General features: G+C 43.6%; 2 protein-coding genes across 3 annotated transcripts; one reads left to right on the top strand and one right to left on the bottom strand.

The window, feature by feature from the left end:
* The first annotated feature begins 3,302 nt into the window (after window positions 1–3,302).
* LOC123449060 (LRR receptor-like serine/threonine-protein kinase FEI 1) lies at window positions 3,303–9,698 on the top strand. Of its 2 annotated transcripts, none has more exons than XM_045126144.1 (14): window positions 3,303–3,599; window positions 4,047–4,251; window positions 4,361–4,496; window positions 4,671–4,742; window positions 4,854–4,925; window positions 5,149–5,220; window positions 5,459–5,530; window positions 5,629–5,700; window positions 5,832–5,929; window positions 6,191–6,349; window positions 6,431–6,763; window positions 8,633–8,878; window positions 9,003–9,136; window positions 9,237–9,698. In XM_045126144.1, the coding sequence occupies exons 2-14, from the start codon at window positions 4,158–4,160 to the stop codon at window positions 9,447–9,449; spliced, it is 1,773 nt and encodes a 590-aa protein (XP_044982079.1). In that variant the 5' UTR covers window positions 3,303–3,599; window positions 4,047–4,157; the 3' UTR covers window positions 9,450–9,698. The 2 variants fall into 2 exon arrangements, with proteins under 2 accessions (XP_044982079.1, XP_044982078.1); XM_045126143.1 differs by having other exon boundaries at window positions 3,303–3,669.
* Window positions 9,699–15,037: 5,339 nt separating this feature from the next.
* Window positions 15,038–15,973, bottom strand: LOC123446664 (17.9 kDa class I heat shock protein-like). Its single transcript, XM_045123225.1, has one exon. The coding sequence runs from the start codon at window positions 15,826–15,828 to the stop codon at window positions 15,376–15,378; it is 453 nt and encodes a 150-aa protein (XP_044979160.1). The 5' UTR covers window positions 15,829–15,973; the 3' UTR covers window positions 15,038–15,375.
* Window positions 15,974–22,446: the final 6,473 nt, after the last annotated feature.

Raw genomic sequence — 22,446 nt, 5'->3', positions numbered from 1 at the left:
TCTTATCGTTTGAACCTCAGTGCCAAGGATTCATATAATCCCGTATGTCATTCCCTTTGTCCTTCGGTATGTTACTTGCCCGAGATTCGATCGTCAGTATCCGTATACCTATTTCAATATCGTTTACCGGCAAGTCTCTTTACTCGTTCCGTAATACAAGATCCCGCAGCTTACACTAAGTTACATTGCTTGCAAGGCTTGTGTGTGATGTTGTATTACCGAGTGGGCCCCGAGATACCTCTCCGTCACACGGAGTGACAAATCCCAGTCTTGATCCATACTAACTCAACTAACACCTTTGGAGATACCTATAGAGCACCTTTATAGTCACCCAGTTACGTTGCGACGTTTGATACACACAAAGCATTCCTCCGGTGTCAGTGAGTTATATGATCTCATGGTCATAGGAATAAATACTTGACACGCAGAAAACAGTAGCAACAAAATGACACGATCAACATGCTACGTCTATTAGTTTGGGTCTAGTCCATCACGTGATTCTCCTAATGACGTGATCCAGTTATCAAGCAACAACACCTTGTTCATAATCAGAAGACACTGACCATCATCGATCAACTGGCTAGCCAACTAGAGGCATGCTAGGGACGGTGTTTTGTCTATGTATCCACACATGTAAATGAGTCTTCATTCAATACAATTATAGCATGGACAATAAACAATTATCTTGATACAGGAATTATAATAATAACTATATTTATCATTGCCTCTAGGGCATAATTCCAACAATCTCGAGTAGAGCACAAAGGGTTTTGTGGACGGTGATGTTCGATTTGCTGCCCTCCTTAGTCTTTTCTCGATTCGGCGGTATTGTTGGATTGAAGCGGCCCGGATTGACATTATTCGTACGCTTACGAAAGACTGGTTTCATCGATTGACATGCAACCTCGTTGCATAAAGATGACTGTCGGGTGTCAGTTTCTTCAACTTTAGTTGAATTGGTTTTGACCGAGGCGGTCCTTGGAGAGGTCAAATAGCAATTTGCACATCTCCGTTGTGGTTTTTGCGTAAGTAAGATGCGCTCATACTAGATACCCATAACAGCCACGTAAAACATGCAACAATAAATTAGAGGACGTCTAACTTGTTTTTGTAGGGTATGCTTTTGATATGATATGGCCAATGACGTGATGTGATATCTTGGATGTATGAGATGATCATGTTGTAATAGTTAATATCGACTTGCACGTCGATGGTACGGCAACCAGCAGGAGCCATAGGGTTATCTTTAAACTAACGTTTGTGTTTGCAGATGCGTTTACTATATTGCTAGGACGTAGCTTTAGTAGTAATAGCATAAGTAGCACGACAACCCCTATGGCGACACGTTGATGGAGATCATGATGATGGAGATCATGGTGTGGCACCGGTGACAAGAAGATCGTGTCGGTGCTTTGATGATGGAGATAAAGAAGCACAAGATGATGGCCATACCATGTCACTTATGAATTGCATGTGATGTTAATCCTTTTATGCACCTTATTTTGCTTAGAACGACGGTAGCATTATAAGGTGATCTCTCAGTAAAATTTCAAGATGAAATTGTGTTCTCCCTGACTGTGTACCATTGCTACAGTACGTCGTTTCGAAACACCACGTGATGATCGGGTGTGATAGACTCAACGTTCACATACAACGGGTGCAAAACAGTTGCACACGCGGAACACTCGGGTTAAGCTTGACGAGCCTAGCATGTGCAAACATGACCTCGGAACACATGAGACATGGCCTCGGAACAAATGGTGCGTAAAGTGAGGCGATTGAAAGGCGGCTGGGGGCGACCTTCGGGGGTGGGGGCTGGGAACCTGAGCCGCCCATGGTGACTTTTCCGACGGCGCGCCCCTAGGCGGTGCTATTTCACGCCCTTGGGGGCCGAACGACTAAAGATGCTCTTATAATCACATCCAATGATTATAAAAGAAGAATGAAACATAACTAAAACTCAGCTAGATGAGTTTTAGCAAAACCGTTCTGTATCATATTTGAATACGACGCTATACGAGCCCCTGTCCAAGCCACGTGAAGTAGCACCATCTACTTTGATTTTTGCATGTCCAGCGGCCGGTGGCACCGAGCGCATGTGTACTGATCTGGTCACTAGTGTTGTGTGAGGTTTCTAAGGCACACATTCACCCAGCTCCCTTATATAGCTAATCACAAAATGGTGCGTAAAGTGAGGCGACTGAAAGGTATGTTTATGGAGCGCTTTTTTTTACGTGTCACACAACCCAAAGGGTGACCACGACCCTGATGAAATCGTCATGAGGTAGTTCATCGATCAGTGGAAACAACCACCTTTTAGCATCTGGTTCTCTGGTGCTATCTATAGCCTCGACCATGTCGGGTCTTCAAGGGCCCAAACACACCTCACCGTATGGCAATGGAGAAGGGAATGTTGCCAAGAATCTCGTGAACCGCAAATTCCACAAGTTGATGTAGTTGACATATTTGGATGAGAGAGTAAATCAATGGAGGGAAGAGATTGTTGAGCTAATCTCCAAAGAAATATCTTAACTTTTGATGGCACTTGAGTTTTCCACACGCTAGTCCACGCCTTCTTTTCTGCATATGAATTTGACGAATCACCACATTCATCTAGCCACGCTTCAAACCACAACTTTGTGGAAACAAACATTTTGTGCGTTGACTGGACACTGAAAATCCTGTTCTCATATATCCATGATCAAAAGGCGTCCATATGTTTCGTACACAATGGTATTGTCGCGATTGGCATCAATTGGCAAAAAATAATAATATAGAAATTAACCATGGATTTTTGATTATACGGGCCTAAACCCATATGCACCTTTTTTTTTGTGAGAGAAAACCCATATATAATAATCCAACAAAGTGAGATGTCATTGTCACTTTGCGTGCCATAACACAAGCACATTTTTCCGGGTATAAGTACAAACACCTTAACACAGTGATAACTGCTAAACAGCAATACAGACAACGAGCTTGCCCCCATTATGCACCGGACCAGGTCATTTTCGTAATTTTCCGCAAGCTCAAGACGGTACGAGCTCGCCAACTTTAGACCATCGGCGACCATAAAGATCGGTAAATAAATCTAATCAGACAAATTCCGTAGATCATGCAAGGCAATTCTGTACTAACAACTGAGCGATTAGCTGTTGGCCCCGTCCCGTGTGCCGCCGTCGCTGACGCCGTGCGCGGACAAAACCGCACTCTCTCGCGGCCACACTCCCCCTCCTACTCGCTGCTTGCTCAGTCCCACTCCCGCACCATCACCGGCTGCCTAATCCCCTCGGACCCATTTACCCCTCCCCCCTCACTCTGCTCAGTGCTCTCAGCTCTGCTCACCACCACAGTGACCACACCGCACCACACCCAGTGCCGCTTCCTCCCACTCGCAGCTCACATCCTCCCCCTCCCACCGCTAATCGTCGGCACCTCTGTTCCCTGACCTCCTCCTCCTCGAGTCCCGACCTACCAATCATCCCAACCCAACGCGGCTCTCCACCGCCCGCCGCCGCGCCGCAGCAGCTTACCGTCGCCGCCGTCCTCCTCCCCGCAAGATCGCGCTCTTGCTGCCTCCGCCCCGTCGAGGGTTTGCGGTACGAGCTCATTCTCATCCAGCGGCGGTCCTAGTTAAACCCCACCGAGCTCCAGGATTTCTGCTCCGGGGTACGTCTGGGCGTGCCGCTCACGCCATCTAGATCCGCTAATGGTTCCCGATTTGAGAAACGAGCCTGCCTGATGCTTCCGTCCTGTAGATTTATTTTCTTGGATTTGGGGAATCCCCAAGTCAGATGCTTGAAAGGAGCTAGTTCGGTTGGCCTGGACGAAAGGATTATTTTTGCATAAAAAAGACCGAAAATGTTGCTTCAGTTAGTTCCCATACCATGGCCGCCAATTTCCTGCCAAAAGCCGGATACCGTTACTGCATTCGATCTGTTGTTTTCTCTCCGCCGTTCATGGCTTAGGATTTCTCTGAGCGCGTCTTCAATTTGTTACTACTATATAATTGTTGATTTGTTCTGGTTTTCTTTTCACCATTGCAGGGTTGGTTGGCTGGGTTCTCTCCGATTGTAAAGATGCATACCATATTTCCTCATTCATGACCTCTGGAATATGCTCTAGCCACCCTTTTATGCTTCACCAGGTGGTGATAAATGGGCTATTTTCTGAGAAAACAGCCCAGTTTCCTCTTTATTCTCATCATCCTCTTCTGTGGGGCTCGTGCAGCAAGAACGCTAAGTTCAGATGGTATGTGGCTGCTATTTCACACAGCCCATTCGAGTTATTATTTTCTGCTTATCCAATACTAATCTCTTTATAAAAAAAATACTAATCTTCTACGAACCGTTTCCTACAGGTGAAGCACTTCTCGCCTTTAAGAAGGCAATTACAAATTCAGATGGGATCTTTCTGAATTGGCATGAACAAGACGTGGATCCCTGCAACTGGAAGGGTGTTAAATGCGATAATCACAGCAAGAGAGTGATTTATCTGTAAGGAACTGTATATTAACTGGGTTTAAGTGTGATTTGCTCAACTTCTTAACCTATCCACTCACTGCTTTGCTTCAGTTATTTGGTGTTCATATTTTGCTCCTGAAATATTCATATTCAGTATTTTGAATTGCATCTCCATAAATATCTGGTAACTCGTTGCCCTCCATTTAGGATTCTCCCGTATCACAAGTTAGTAGGGCCCATACCACCAGAAGTTGGAAGGCTAAATCAGCTGCAGACTTTGTAAGTGTGTTCACCTTTTCTTTTTTGCATTTCTTAACTATTTCCCTGTTGATCCGTGCCTTGTATATCAAAGAACTTAGTCTTTGATATAAATGTGTTTTATGTCATTAGATCACTACAGGGGAACAGTTTGTATGGTTCACTCCCTCCCGAGCTAGGAAATTGTACCAAGTTGCAACAACTGTAAGTGTTACAGGGATTCTGGTTGCTGCATATATTTTTTCCCATCGAATGAAATGTTAGATGCTGCAACTGATAATTAATGATCATGAGGATAGCCCGTCATTTACTGTTTTGGTCACAAGCTTCTTGTATCTGTGCCAAAGAACTTCTAGCATGGAATTTTTGCTTTTATTTCTTCTGTGAAATCAGCCTCTTATTTCTTCTGTTGTGAAATGACTTGCAGATATCTACAAGGAAATTATATAAGTGGATATATCCCTTCGGAATTTGGTGATCTGGTTGAACTTGAGACATTGTGAGTCCTCTGTGTAGTGTTAGCTTCTTTATTAAATTTGATCATTAATTTCGCATCAGATAAATACCTCATGTTAGACTAATGTCACTACAACTGCTATGTACCATTTTACAGTAATGGGTCATATAAGAAGGCTTGAACACAAATTATATGCATTGAAATGTAGATAAATTAACTTTCCCTGTTTAAGTAATTTAGATATTAATTTCTATTTCTGAAACATGTTTATTTTATCCAGAGACTTATCCAGCAATACGTTGAAGGGATCAATCCCGTATTCTCTTGATAACCTGACCAAACTTTCATCATTGTAAGTGCTTTTTTTATGTCCATAAGCTGACTAAACCTGTTATGGTAAGCTACATGCTACCAGCCCATGAAAAATGATTATTTTCACATTCTTTGCAGCAACGTATCCATGAACTTTCTGACAGGAGCAATACCATCAGATGGTTCGCTTACAAATTTTAATGAAACTTCGTGAGTTGTCTTCTCCTTTGTTATTTATATATATCTAATTCAATCTGGATAGTCAATCGAGTAAAGGCGTATGCATTGTGCCATAAGCTGCTCTTTCTTCTAGCCATCTGAATTTTCACATGGTTATGCAGCTTTATTGGGAACCGTGATTTATGTGGTAAGCAGATTAATTCAGTGTGCAAAGATGCACTTCAATCACCATTAGATGGCTCTCAACAGCCTTCGAAAGGTAACAGATATTTGAACATAGTATCATTGCATTATTTGTTGTATGCGTCTAATACTTTTTTGTTGACAAGGTCGAATGTGCATTTAATCATTGACACCAATACTAACTAATAGATCTTTTATGTTCCACTAGGAAACTCACCTATGGCAATTTTGCATTCTGTAAATTAACTTCTATGCTTAATTTCAACAGTGGGCCTGTAGTATTTTCAGTTCAAAATAATTTTGCGTTCTTATGTGTTTTGATATTCTATTATGGTAGATGAACAAAATAAAAGGAGTTCTGCCAGAGTTGTTATAAGTGCGGTCGCGACAGTGGGAGCTCTGCTATTAGTGGCTCTGATGTGTTTCTGGGGTTGTTTTCTGTACAAAAATTTCGGGAAGAAAGATATCCATGGTTTCAGGGTGGAACTATGTGGAGGTAACAATGCCATGAATTATGTTGAGCTAGTACTTCACATGTTATAAAGAAATTTTGTTATAACCTTGCTTATCATTTCAGGTTCTTCTGTTGTAATGTTCCATGGGGACCTCCCTTACTCCACAAAAGACATCCTTAAGAAACTAGAGACCATGGATGAGGAAAATATCATTGGAGCAGGGGGCTTTGGGACTGTGTACAAACTTGCAATGGATGATGGCAGCGTTTTTGCATTGAAAAGGATAGTGAAAACAAATGAAGGGCGTGATAAATTCTTTGATAGAGAACTTGAGATATTGGGAAGTGTTAAGCACCGTAATTTGGTCAATCTCCGTGGCTATTGCAATTCCCCTTCATCAAAACTGTTGATATATGACTACCTTCCAGGTGGGAGCCTGGATGAAGTGCTACATGGTGAGTTCCGTGTTTCTCTTTTCGCCACACATGTTAATTTTGGTATCATTGAACTCTTCCAATCATTCGTAGTTGCAGTTATAATATAAACTGATTTTAGCTTGCTTTCCTTAATGACCTTTAAACATGTGTGTCAACGCTAAAATAGCCTATATGGTTAAGTTATTGGTGCCTGAAACTCAGTGTGACACTAAAACCTGGAAATTCTGAATTTAAGACATGTTTGGTCCAGCTATGTAAGGAAAAGAGTACAAATAAAAAGTTGCTTTTGCCGGAGATCCAGTTTTGAGGCCAGGTGGATCATTACAGTAGATCTTCCCAATCAACCCAGACCCTACTAGAAAATAAAAGTTCAGACAACTTTGTCCTTGGAGTAGATTTGAGTTATAGGCAAGACCAAGTTTGCAACATCTCTCCCTCGAAAGAAAAAAAAAAGTTTACATCACATCTTTTGAGGCATAACACTTGCTAACTGGGTGGGGAATGGATGCTAAAAATGGGAAATGAAGTCTGGTAGGTGAAAACTTCATGCCTTCAAACTAGACTAATCACTTATCTTTGGAGCAACAAATGTTTTACTCATTGGTACTTGTACTCATTTGCCTGTTGTGAGTGACAGTACCCCACTCCCCCATCCGTCCATATTGGCTGCTATGACAGGTATTATTCTACCTCTTCTGTGATTGTACAGTGGACTTGAGCGATTTTGAACTAGAATAGGATTTGATAACACGTGCAATGTGAAGGATGAATGAGATATGCCACTCCCTCTATATAAATATGAGGCCTACATTTTTGTGTCAGTTGTGTTGTGGACTAGCAGCAGGGAGCCTGAACAGAGGGAGATCAGAAGTCTTTTAAGCAATAGTATCGTGTTAGGAACTTTAAAATTGCAGGAGTCTAATTCATTAAGATTTAGGAGTCCTTGTGTTCGGAAAGGTCAAGGGCCTGATCATCCACTATATAAGGATGTCATGTTTGAGTCAAGCAAGAACAATGGATCTATTATCTTCAAGTTATTCTCTAACAGTAACCTATGTCTACCACTCTACCCAAACCCTTCAAGCCACAACTTTTGGTTATCTTCAGCGCGGTAATCGTCTTGTTGTGAATCAAGGTCCACTGGTCCATAACTTGTTTCAAAATGGCATGCATACAAATTTAGTAACATTTACTCTCTTTTGTGCTCCCTCCGTTCCTAAATATAAGACCTTTTAGAGATTTCACTATGAACTACATATGAATGTATGTGAACATATTTTAGATTGTAGATTCATTCATTTTGCTCCGTACGTAGTCCATAGTGAAATCTCTAAAAGGTCTTATATTTTGGAACCGGAATTGATCAGCGTACGATGAATCTATGTACGATTCCCGTCCGACGCTATACTAATCCTTCATTGAATTGAATGGACGGCTCCCGTGCATTGTCGTACGAAAATCGTACAGAAACAGTCGTATGTATAGCAGTTCTCTTTTGGAACGGAGGGAGTACTTCCCTTCAAAATTTGTGAGCAAGCACTTTCTTTCTCTCTCTCATGATGGATCAAGGTTCACAACACCCTGTTTCAAATGGCATACACGCGAATATCATGGTTAAAGTGTGCGTTATAATTTCTCAAAAAAGAAGTAGATGTTATAAGAAGAAACAAAGTATTTACTTACATGCATACTGAATAGTCTGTAGTTCAGTTCTGTAGCTAAACAAGGTCGGACAGCCTTAACTATGGTTCCATTTATTTACTGTAACTTGCTATTTCTAAAATTTACGTTGAACCAATTGACATTCTACAACTAGCTTTTGCTCAGGTCTTCCATGAGCATTATAAAGCCCAACCTAACATCTCATATGTTCATCGTTCTTGGCAGAAAAAACTGAACAGTTGGAATGGGAGGCACGAATTAACATAATACTTGGAGCTGCAAAAGGCCTGGCTTACTTGCATCACGATTGCTCACCTCGAATAATACATCGTGATATTAAGTCGAGCAATATCTTACTCGATGGCAATTTTGAATCACGTGTATCAGACTTCGGACTCGCAAAACTACTAGAGGATGAAGAATCTCATATCACTACAATAGTTGCAGGAACATTTGGCTATCTTGCGCCAGGTATGTGAAAGTTGTCCCATCTCACAAATGCGGAAAAAAAAGCACATTGGATTTTGGATCTTAGTTATTAAGGTAGCATCATTTGTAATGATGTGAGCTAATATTTGGAAAACGGGGCATCCAGAGTACATGCAAAGTGGCAGGGCTACCGAAAAGACGGACGTCTACAGTTTTGGAGTTTTGGTACTGGAGATACTGAGTGGAAAGCGGCCTACCGACGCGTCATTCATCGAGAAGGGGTTGAACATTGTGGGATGGGTACGACCTTTTGTTTCAACGCGCACAACTGTCATGCATGTTATATTGTTCTTTTATTTTATGTATTTACCACGAGGGTTAACTTGCTATATTATGGCAGCTAAACTTCTTGGCCGGGGAGAGCAGAGAGCGGGAGATCGTGGATCCGGATTGCGACGGCGTGCAGATCGAGACCCTGGACGCCCTGCTCTCTCTCGCCAAGCAATGCGTGAGCTCTTTGCCGGAGGAGCGGCCGACGATGCACAGGGTGGTACAGATGCTGGAGTCGGATGTAATTACGCCGTGCGGTAGCGATTTCTACGATTCAGAGTAGGCTACAGAACCACGGCTGCTGGCTTCAGTTCTACGATCCAGATTGAGACGCACCAACCACTCTTCTACCCTGTGGAGGCACATTCCATTTATTCTTTGCAGATTCTTGTAAATGCATGCATTACCGAGGGGTTGGGTGGGCTCCAACAGGCTGGTTCTACGGGGACAACATTTTTGCGATTTGTATGTATCTATATGCCACGCTACAGACTGTTATATGTTGATTTAATAAGGAGACTACTTGCCTGGAGATTGATGTGCTTGTATTTGTATTTGTATTTAACCATCGATGGGGAGTGGATATCATGTCTAAAGCTGGGCGGTGTCTTCCCACCTAGTTGGTTTGGTGGAGCGGTCGTCGATACACATGAAGCGTTTCTTTCCCTTCTCCTTCGCGGCGGCTAGGACTACTTCTCCAATCCAGGCTTTTGCCCTACGCCCGTCGGCTGGTGACGGGAAGGGGAATTCCGGGCTAGGGTTTAGTATTCGCAAGTGCGATGCTTGTGCAGATGACGACTTTCTTTGAGTTCGTCTTGGGGCTTAGATTCTCCTTTAAAAATATATAAATCTATTAGTATAATGAAGATATCAATTACATTCAACCTCTGCACCATCTAAATGTCTCAAAAACTACCCCCAATGATAACACCCGGAAAAAATAAAAGATCTTAAAAAACGACGCCTTTTAAGAAGAAAACAACGTACTTGTACGTCGTCGTCGTCCGATTCAAGATCTTAGGTTTTCACTATGAAGAAAGTTCGAACTCTTAAAACAATATCTTGAGAAATACAATTGTCATACACAACCAATGAAGGTCAGAATTTGTGTTTTTACCCTCAAAGTCATGACTTGAGAAGCACCCCTAAAAGTGAAATCCTCCAGTGCAGTATGCCTACTCCTTTTGAAAGTTATCAAACATCTGGACGACTCATCGTCTTCAAGGTCCCCTCATGTCTTATTGATCATCCGATCTCACCCATCATGACTTTCTCCACCACACTCTACGCCATGGAAATTGAGATACCAACATGTTCCATAGCGTGAACAAACAAACAAAGCTTCACGTCGCGTTCTTATGAAGCCGCGTATGCTCATATCGACGCGCACGATCAGATTCTACCCGATCCAGATATCGTCGGGCAAGATCTTCAATAGTAGTTTCAGAACACGTCAATGACCAGCTCAAGGAGGATCCGTCATGCAGATTGTTGCCGTGAATGCGACAAAGCACTAGGACCGCCACCACACCCTGCCTCCAGCACGCCGATGTCATCGCTGCCATGGCGGAGAACACTGGACCACGCTGCCCATTGCCCGCGCCATCGGCTGAAGACGGACGTCAGACCGGGGCGGATCCGAATCCATCGCCATCCCCTCGCCTGTACGATCCGCCATTTGGAAGCTTGCCGTGCGCTGCCGATCTTGAACGACGCTGCCATGGGGATCCGTCACCGCACCACCGCAACCCTCTCCATCGTGGTGCTCCGGTCCAGCCGCGTCGTCCCGTGACGAAGGCCCTGCGCGAGAGCCCCCCCCCCACCCCCAAAAAAGGCCGCCGCCACCGTCCAGGCTTTGCCCGGCCGTGTCCTTTGGCGACGGCAAGGGAGGAGGGTGAGCGACGCGGGAGGTATAGATGCGATCTACGCCAGGTGTGGTCAACTTTATCTGTGTAGATGTACGAGTAAAATGCATGATTACCCCTTGAACTTGCTGGCTAGGTCCGAAATGGTCCTTGAACTCAGGAAGTGTATCAGTATGGTCCCAATACTTGCTAATATGGTGTCAATACGGTCCTCAAACTTGTTGCACCGGTCCTAGCATACGGTCACACATACGCTTCGCGTATACAACAACGTACTAGTCATGAAACGTCACCATTTTACGTGGGTGTTACCTGTTGGCGTGAGAAAGATTATTTTGTAAAACAGATTGTGAGCGTGGGAGGGGATAGCTCTAGTTCTTCTTCAAACAAAGGTACAGTCTTTATTATCTATGATTTCAATCCATGTCATACGTCACCGGCTGGTGTCAATGGACCAGCGTCGTCCCGACTATTCTGTGCCACTGGCAAGACAGAGAAAGAACGCATGCAACCGCCGACGGCGACGTTGTCCGCCGTATTGCAAATCATCACCACGCATGCACACACCCTCAAACTGCTCACGGTCACCTTTGCCAACCAGTTTTACGCGCGCTCTCCTTGGTGAAGTGTTTTGGTACGGCTGCGAGTCCATCTTCTTCACGGTGTACAACATCTTCACCAATATCGAATGCATCTTCCCCACCGAAAACCAGATGCACTCTCCCTACTACGAGGAGTGAAGTTGAAGACAATGGTGAAGGGGCGCGACCAAGGTGGAAGAAATGTCAAGATGAAGATGTTCAAGAAGGGGTGCGAGCCCGGGGTGAAGTTATTCGTCAAGCTCGTCATGTTTTAGTTTTATCATTTTTATTTTGTTGCTTTTCTATGTCGTACATGTCATGTCCGGTCCCTAGACTTATCTATGTAGGGTACCCATCTATGTAAGGGTACGGTAGTTTGCATTATGTAAGTTATTATGTGTGTTCAAAAATGTCAGTGCCCAAAGGGATCATTTGTGTGTGTTCCCAAAAATTCATTATGACAGTGCAAACATGCGTATCCAAAAATTCATTACAAAACAAAGGAAAACCACTCTCACGCGTGTGCAAACATTCAGTACAAACATGCATTTTTTTAAACCCTAAACCAAGCCATAGGCTCACCATGTATAGACTCCTTCCCTTTCCACGTCAAAGTCTTTCCATCTGCCCTACAGGTTACGAGCGCAACCCGAAACGCCACAAGTCCACGCGGTCTTGGGTTCGAGTCCCAGCTCTTGGCTGTGAATTTGGCCCACAGTGAAACCTTTTTTACAGAAAGGCAGAGTAGAGAGTTGCATTTCATTGATCAAAGTTTCTGAATTTCTCTTTTCTCACCTTTTTCAACATTTTTCATATAATTTCAAGCTTACAAATTCCTTCCAAATTCATGCCTTTCCATACAATTTCAACATTACGCCCAGTGCAATTATCATATCTACAAATGACCAAATGTAATTGCAAATGATTATTTGTGCTTGATCTTCGAGATTCCTAATCTTCTGGTTCAACCTCCTAAGCTCAACATCTACCTCTCTATCATTGCGTGCTTCGCCCTCCGTCTCTTCTTTCGGAGGTCGTGCTGCGGCCGCTGCCGTTCTTGGCAGGATGGGCAACCATTCTGCGTGCTCTTCTAGCAGTTCATTCATCAGCGTCTTGGCCAGAGCATCGATCCAAAGGAAGAAACATTTCACCTGCATGAACGCCAAACAGATCAACCGTATTGCTCAAGGATCCCGACCACGAAAATGGTGCAATTTCCCCGATTCTTACCCCATTCTCGCTGCACACATGGAACAGATGATTATGGTTCTTCGGTGTGCGCGAAACCCTCTTGTCAACCTCCGCCTGGCACCGCGGATGAAGGAATATCGACATCTCCAGGCGCTCCGGCCTGTGAATCCGCGAGGTGGCGCGGGAGCTAGAAGAAGACATTGAGCTCGGAGCCGAAGGGGATCTCAATGCCTCGCGCCCTCCACGCCGCCGTCGCCGCGCCCTACACCGCCCGGAGATGAAGGGGATCTCAACGCCGCTCTCTCGGTCGCCGGTGCCCGACTCCTAGCTACCAACTGTGGTCGCTGCCCACCTCTGCGTGTGTTCGCCTCCAACCCCGTCCCCCGCTCGGTTGATTCGTTGCTCACCGCTGTGAGCGCCGGGGGCGCGCGCCGCCGCTTTTATCGCACACCCACGGCCAGCAGCGACTCTCTGCTGGGTCCCATAAGCCACGAGAGTAACGACTCTCTGCTCGGTCCCACAAGCCACGAGAGCAACGACCAGCAACGGTCTGATCGTGTAGCGCGCCTCCGCCTACCGCGTGGTCCCATCTGTATGGGTCTAGTCAAACACGTTGACCTGATGGAGACGACAATACTCACAGAACGAGTAGCTGCGCACAGGCTAGGGGCAAAACTGAGCACGATTCGTAACTAAGGGCAAAACTAAATATATAGATACCACCGAGGGCAAAAAGATAATTAACCCTATCTTTATACATGTGGATGTCGTCCTCTAATTCCACACCAACCTGCATTGAGAAAGGTTATATAAACGTCAGCCTTTAATTCCGCATGGACGTGCATCTGGTGTGATTGTTAATTAGCACGCGCAGGTGGGTATAGTACAACCAACCGATGATTCTTGTTTCGAACCCTAAATAACTCAATTTAATTTTTACCTATTTGTTTTCATGTCATTTTCACATGATGACAAGTGGGCCATGTACTGATGCGGTACACCCGGTACGATGCTGTATGCACGACCGTATGACAGGACCGGTGCAACAAGTTTAAGGACCGTATAAAGACCATATTAACAAGTATGGGATAGTATTGATCGTATGGCAGGACCGGTGTAACAAGTTTAAGTGCAATAAGTTTAAGGACTGTATAAAGACCATATTAACAAGTATTGGGACAGTATTGATACAGTTAAAACGGTCCTCGCCAGCGAGTTCGGGGAATGATGCATTTTACTCGTAGATGTACTCTGTCTAGATGTACTCAAGAGAGCTGTGGTGTAGACACGTGTACGAAGTCATTTCGTTTGTCATTGACTAGCACAAATGCCCGTGCGTTGCAACGGGAGAAAAATAAAAAATAAAAAAATGTAGTTCATTGATAAAAACGCGCGTGGATACTGTCAAAAAAAGGCACATACGTAAGGTCTTAGATTATAAAATATGTACAAAGAAAGAACCTAGTGCAAGTATATCATGTCCAAAGATTATAACATTTCCTAAATATTGATACTTAAGTTAACATGTTACAATACAAATAGTCGGTACGAAATAAAGACAAATATTGATTAGCATTGTATCCTAAATAGTATTTTTTTTAATATTTAATATGTAAAATAACAACATATTCAAACTCTACACATTTTTCTAATCAAGTTTCATATATAACATGTTTAAATTGGATTTACGGTTTTAAAGATATTGTTATTTGAAAATACATATTTATTCTGAATGGACTTCGAGGTTATTAACGCATATGTGAGGGGTGTATGTAAAAAATTTAAAAAACGATTCGTTCTGAATATAATTTAGACTGCGGGTTATTTAGCACGAAGTAAGGGGGTTTTATGTAAAATGTAAAAAAAAAACGGTTCAGCCTCACTTAAAAACGTATCACAGGTTAATTAGATAATTAGATGAAATTACAGGGATGTTTTTATAAAAATGCCACGACGGACGTCAGCTTTATTATTAAGGGAGATAAAGTCCTTAGGGAGGTTTGTTATTGATAATGTCAAACCGATTCCCATCCCTATTCATGGGCTACGATTCTAAGATAGTGGTCGTTTGGTGATTTGATGTTTATTATGTTGAAGGTCATCCACTTGGGATCTGCTTCCTACTATATTTTCTCTGTTTTTTATGAAGTTTTTTCGGTTCACAAAATTTGGTGCTATGGAGTAGTACATGTTTCGTACAGTACAGTGAAAATCAAAGCAAAACTAGTCAGTAATTACATGCAAGACACATTCAGTCTTATTTATATTTGTAGAAATCATGCAATGCAGAAGACCGCAGATGAAAAAAAAGTAGCGAACTCGTAGTAGCCGAATAGACAAATACTGCTCTGCTCACATACATAAAGGATACAACAGCAAATACGCGACGCTTTAGAGACTGACTACTGTACACCACTGAACTCAACTTTCGACCCGCAACACTAGAACGAGACTCACTCAAACCACAGCACCCAAGCTTGTTTTATTGAGACTCTGGACACCAGAAGCACTACTCCGGCATCATGCATCCACGTCCGAGCAGAAGCAGCTAATCCCAAGGTTCTCTCTCCATCTATCCGGTGATCTGGACGGGCTTGACGTCGGGCTTCTTGGCCTCCGCCTTGGGCACGGTGACGGTGAGCACGCCGTTCTCCATGGCCGCCTTGATCTCCTCCGCCCTGGCGTTGTCCGGGAGCCTGAACCTGCGCAGGAACCTGCCGCTGCTGCGCTCCACGTGGTGCCAGGTGTCGGTCTTCTCCTCCTGCTCCTTGTTCCGCTCGCCGCTGATCTGCAGCACGTTGCCGTCGTCCACCTCCACCTTCACCTCCTCCTTCCTCAGCCCCGGCACGTCGGCCTTGAACACGTGCGCGTCGGGCGTCTCCTTCCAGTCGATGCGCGCGCCGGCGAACGCCGCGGTCTCGGAGTCTGTGGTGCGCGGGAAGACGCTGCCGCTGCCGGAGCCGAAGGGGTCCCAGAGGTCGAGCGAGAAGGGGTCGAACACGTCGCCACGGCGGATCAGCGACATCGTCGGCGGGCTGTCGAGAAGCTGCTGATGAATCTTTTGTTTACTAGTGGAGTGGTGCGTGAGAGCGAATGGTTTGCGCGATCGAGATCAAAGAAGCTTTCGATGGGTTTTCCTGTGCCACTCTTGGGACGGTGCCAATGCAAGCGGTGAGAATTTATGTGTGTGTGTGTGGGGGGGGGGGGGGGGGGGGGGGGGGGCGGATGTGCAATGGAGAGAATGAGAGATGAGGTTCTTGAGAGTTCTTGCTTCTTCGAGCACGTACAGGTAGAAGCCAGAATCGTGTAGCTGGGCTGGGAGCTAGATACTTCTGGGCGCGTCTATAGATTGCCGCAATCCTATTCGACACACTCTGGGGCAGATTGTCACATAACGCACAGATCATAGCCCACTTGTTTCCCTTTTCCCTTTTCAAGTTTATATTTCTTCTCAAACAAATGTTCTTGAAATGTATATATTTTAAAATTTAGTGCAAAAATTCAGATTTTTTTTTGCATTCCAAAATATATTCAGGATTTTTTTTCACATTTTCAATGATTATTAAGGATTTAATTTTTTTTTCCTATTTAAAAAACTATATGTTCAAATTTGTTCCCTTTTTAAAATTTGTTCACAAATTCAAAAAATGTTCATAGCTTCAAAAAAATATCCCACTTTTTCAAATTCTGTACACAAAATATTTGTTTTCAGGAATTTTCGGAAATATTCGTGACTTCAAAAATTGTTTTGATATGTTTTTTAAATGTCCCTGTTTTAAAATTTTTCTTACAAAATTCAAAAAATGCTTGCACTTCTAAAATATGTTTGATATTACAGAAAATGTACAATATATTTCAAAAATGGCTCACTTACATTAAATTGCACTAACTTTGTCACATCCTTTGTTTGCCTTATATTACTATAAAATAAAATAGCTCAAAAATTAGGGCCAATAATTTTTTGTGTGTGCTTGTGATGCTTGATTTGATTATTGTGTGCTTTCTTATTTGATTGTGTTTTAAATTGATAAAAATCCTCCTTCTCCCAAGACTCATCTCCTTGATTCAAATATGTGCCCAATGACCATAAATGCGTATAGGACATAAAACTATTTAAAAAAATACTATTTTCGCCGAAAAACAATTATTTAATTTAGCTTTTCAAAAACACTTGAATTGAGGTTTGTACTACAAGTCCTCATATTAGGGAAGATGTTTTGCCCCAAATATTTTATTTAGATCCTATTATCAAAAATACTTTCCAAAACCACAAAATTATCATTTTAAAAGTTAATTTTGTAATTTATTTAAATAACTTTTTATGAGGCTAGACATGGTCTTTAATATGGGAAAAATATTTTTATACTTTGAGAATATTTAAAAAAATTTAGGAAAACTGAGTGAACATATATTTTCCATATATAAGAGTTTACAAACATGGTCATGTTTAAAATATTGGACAAAATCCTTTGTGCCTATTTCAAGTATTTGAAATGTTTTTATTAGAAATATTTTCAAATAAATCTAGGAAAATTGTAGCAAGTCACAGATGTTATATGTGATGATCTTGCCAAGTTTCATCTCAATATAAATTATTTTGTTTCATCAAATATCCCAAAACTCTTTTTGTCCAGGTCCAAACTTGAGTAACTTTACATTATCAAGTTTATTCTTTTGATCTCAAACTTTGTGGGCATGCTCTAAACCCCAAATAATGCCACCACACCAAGTGGTGCACTAAGGAGAATAGTTTTGCATGACTAGATCTAATGAAACCTGTTTCTTGCCATTTCTAGAGTTTACAAGGTTTGCATTGTCAACTTTATTCAAATAGGCTCAAACCTTGTGATCAACCTTATTTCTACTTACTAATTGACCGTGTTAAATTATTGGGGAACGTCGCATGGGAAACAAAAATTTTCCTACGCGCACGAAGACCTATCATGGTGATGTCCATCTACGAGAGGGGATGAGTGATCTACGTACCCTTGTAGACCGTACAGCAGAAGCATTAGAGAACGCGGTTGATGTAGTGGAACGTCCTCACGTCCCTCGATCCGCCCCGCGAACAATCCCGCGATCAGTCCCACGATCTAGTACCGAACGGACGGCACCTCCGCGTTCAGCACACGTACAGCTCGACGATGATCTCGGCCTTCTTGATCCAGCAAGAGAGACGGAGAGGTAGAAGAGTTCTCCGGCAGCGTGACGGCGCTCCGGAGGTTGGTGATGACCTTGTCTCAGCAGGGCTCCGCCCGACCTCCGCAGAAACGCGATCTAGAGGAAAAACCGTGGAGGTATGTGGTCGGGCTGCCGTGGAAAAGTCGTCTCAAATCAGCCCTAAAACCTCCGTATATATAGGTGGGAGGGAGGGGGCCTTGCCTTGGGGCTCAAGGAGCCCCAAGGGGGTCGGCCAAGTCCAAGGGGGAGGACTCTCCCCCCCAAACCGAGTTGGACTAGGTTTGGTGGGAGGGAGTCCCCCTTCCTTCCCACCTCCTCCTTTTTTTTCCTTTCTCTCTTGATTTTCTTCTCCTTGGCGCATAGGGCACTTGTGGGCTGTCCCGCCAGCCCACTAAGGGCTGGTGTGTCTCCCCCAAGGCCTATGGGCTTCCCCGGGGTGGGTTGCCCCCCCGGTGAACTCCCGGAACCCATTCGTCATTCCCGGTACATTCCCGGTAACTCTGAAAACCTTCCGGTAATCAAATGAGGTCATCCTATATATCAATCTTCGTTTCCGGACCATTCCGGAAACCGTCGTGACGTCCGTGATCTCATCCGGGACTCCGAACAACATTCGGTAACCAACCATATAACTCAAATACGCATAAAACAACGTCGAACCTTAAGTGTGCAGACCCTGCGGGTTCGAGAACTATGTATACATGACCCGAGAGACTCCTCGGTCAATATCCAGTAGCGGGACCTGGATGCCCATATTGGATCCCACATATTCTACGAAGATCTTATCGTTTGAACCTCAGTGTCAAGGATTCATATAATCCCGTATGTCATTCCCTTTGTCCTTCGGTATGTTACTTGCCCGAGATTCGATCGTCAGTATCCGCATACCTATTTCAATCTCGTTTACCGGCAAGTCTCTTTACTCGTTCCGTAATACAAGATCCCGCAACTTACACTAAGTTACATTGCTTGCAAGGCTTGTGTGTGATGTTGTATTACCGAGTGGGCCCCGAGATACCTCTCTGTCACACGGAGTGACAAATCCCAGTCTTGATCCATACTAACTCAACTAACACCTTCGGAGATACCTGTAGAGCATCTTTATAGTCACCCAGTTACGTTGCGACGTTTGATACACACAAAGAATTCCTCCGGTGTCAGTGAGTTATATGATCTCATGGTCATAGGAATAAATACTTGACACGCAGAAAACAGTAGCAACAAAATGACACGATCAACATGCTACGTCTATTAGTTTGGGTCTAGTCCATCACGTGATTCTCCCAATGACGTGATCCAGTTATCAAGCAACAACACGTTGTTCATAATCAGAAGACATTGACTATCATCGATCAACTGGCTAGCCAACTAGAGGCATGCTAGGGATGGTGTTTTGTCTATGTATCCACACATGTAAATGAGTCTTCATTCAATACAATTATAGCATGGATAATAAAATATTATCTTGATACAGGAATTATAATAATAACTATATTTATTATTGCCTCTAGGGCATAATTCCAACAGTCTCCCACTTGCACTAGAGTCAATAATCTAGCCCTCACATCACCATGTGAATTACATTGTAATAAATCTAGCACCCATACAGTTCTGGTGTCGATCATGTTTTGGCCGTGGAAGAGGTTTAGTCAGCGGGTCTGCTACATTCAGATCCGTGTGCACTTTGCATATATTTACGTCCTCTTCCTCGACGTAGTCGCGGATGAGGTTGAAGCGTCGGTTGATGTGTCTGGTCTTCTTGTGAAACCGTGGTTCCTTTGCTAAGGCAATGGCACCCGTGTTGTCACAGAACAAGGTTATTGGATCGAGTGCACTTGGCACCACTCCAAGATCCGTCATGAACTGCTTCATCCATACACCCTCCTTAGCCGCCTCCGAGGCAGCCATGTACTCCGCTTCACATGTAGAATCTGCTACGACGCTTTGCTTGGAACTGCACCAGCTTACTGCACCCCCATTAAGAATAAATACATATCCGGTTTGCGACTTAGAGTCGTCCGGATCTGTGTCAAAGCTTGCATCGACGTAACCTTTTACGGCGAGCTCTTCGTCACCTCCATATACGAGAAACATCTCCTTAGTCCTTTTCAGGTACTTCAGGATATTCTTGACCGCTGTCCAGTGATCCACTCCTGGATTACTCTGGAACCTACCTGCCATACTTATGGCCAGGCTAACATCCGGTCTAGTGCACAACATCGCATACATGATAGAACCTATGGCTGAAGCATAGGGGACGGAGCGCATATGCTCTCTATCTTCATCAGTTGCTGGGCACTGAGTCTTACTCAATCTCGTACCTTGTAAAACTGGCAAGAACCCTTTCTTGGACTGTTCCATTTTGAACCTCTTCAAAACTTTATCAAGGTATGTGCTTTGTGAAAGTCCTATCAGACGTTTTGATCTATCCCTATAGATCTTAATGCCTAGAATGTAAGCAGCTTCTCCTAGGTCCTTCATAGAGAAACTTTTATTTAAGTAACCTTTTATGCTTTCCAAAAGCTCTACGTTGTTTCCAATCAGTAATATGTCATCCACATATAATATTAGAAACGCCACAGAGCTCCCACTCACTTTCTTGTAAATACAAGATTCTCCAACCACTTGTATAAACCCAAATGCCTTGATCACCTCATCAAAGCGTTTGTTCCAACTCCGAGATGCTTGCACCAGTCCATAAATGGACCGCTGGAGCTTGCACACCTTGTTAGCATTCTTAGGATCGACAAAACCTTCCGGTTGCATCATATACAACTCTTCCTTAAGGAAACCGTTAAGGAACGCCGTTTTGACATCCATCTGCCAGATTTCATAATCGAAAAATGCAGCTATTGCTAACATGATTCTGACGGACTTAAGCATCGCCACGGGTGAGAAAGTCTCATCGTAGTCAATTCCTGGAACTTGTGAAAAACCCTTTGCCATAAGTCGAGCTTTATAAACGGTCACATTACCGTCAGCGTCCGTCTTCTTCTTAAAGATCCATTTGTTCTGAATAGCCTTGCCGCCCTCAGGTAGTATCTCCAAAGTCCACACTTTGTTCTCATACATGGATCCTATCTCGGATTTCATGGCTTCTAGCCATTTGTTGGAATCTGGGCCCACCATTGCTTCTTCATAACTTGCAGGTTCATTGTTGTCTAACAACATGATTGATAAGACGGGATTACCGTACCACTCTGGAGCAGCACGTGATCTCGTCGACCTGCGTGGTTCAACAGAAACTTGAACTGGAGTTTCATGATCATCATCATTAACTTCCTCCTCAACCGGCGTCGCAACGACAGAGGTTTCCCCTTGCCCTGCGCCACCATCCAGAGGGATGAGAGGTTCGAGAACCTCGTCAAGTTCTATCTTCCTCCCACTCAATTCTCTCGAGAGAAACTCCTTCTCGAGAAAAGCTCTGTTCTTAGCAACAAACACTTTGCCCTCGGATTTGAGATAGAAGGTGTACCCAACTGTCTCTTTTGGGTAACCTATGAAGACACACTTTTCCGCTTTGGGTTCCAGCTTTTCAGGCTGAAGCTTTTTGACATAAGCATCACATCCCCAAACTTTAAGAAACGACAACTTTGGCCTCTTGCCATGCCACAGTTCGTATGGTGTCGTCTTAACGGATTTTGATGGTGCCCTATTTAAAGTGAATGCAGCTGTTTCTAATGCATAACCCCAAAATGATAAGGGCAAATCAGTAAGAGACATCATGGATCGCACCATCTCTAATAAAGTACGATTACGACGTCCGGACACACCATTACGCTGTGGTGTTCCAGGCGGTGTTAACTGTGAAACAATTCCACATTGTCTTAAGTGAGCACCAAACTCGAAACTCAGATATTCACCCCCACGATCAGACCGTAGGAACTTGATCTTCTTGTTACGATGATTTTCCACTTCACTCTGAAATTGCTTGAACTTTTCAAATGTTTCAGACTTGTGCTTCATCAAGTAGACATAACCATATCTACTTAAATCGTCAGTGAAGGTGAGAAAATAACGATATCCGCCGCGTGCCTCCACGCTCATTGGACCACACACATCGGTATGTATGATTTCCAATAAGTCACTTGCACGCTCCATTGTTCCGGAGAACGGAGTCTTAGTCATCTTGCCCATGAGGCATGGTTCGCACGTGTCAAGTGAATCAAAGTCAAGTGACTCCAAAAGTCCATCAGCATGGAGTTTCTTCATGCGCTTTACACCAATATGACCCAAGCGGCAGTGCCACAAAAATATGGCGCTATCATTGCTTACTCTAACTCTTTTGGTCTCAATGTTATGTATATGCGTATCGCCATCAAGATTCAATATGAACAATCCTCTCACATTCTGTGCATGACCATAAAAGATGTTACTCATAGAAATAGAACAACCATTATTCTCAGACTTAAAGGAGTAACCGTCTCGCAATAAACAAGATCCAGATATAATGTTCATGCTC

Source organism: Hordeum vulgare, chromosome 4H (assembly GCF_904849725.1).
Source record: "Hordeum vulgare subsp. vulgare chromosome 4H, MorexV3_pseudomolecules_assembly, whole genome shotgun sequence".
Taxonomy (NCBI): Eukaryota; Viridiplantae; Streptophyta; class Magnoliopsida; order Poales; family Poaceae; genus Hordeum; species Hordeum vulgare.
Note: the sequence above shows the minus strand (reverse complement) of the source record. Positions and strands in the feature narration are given on the sequence as shown.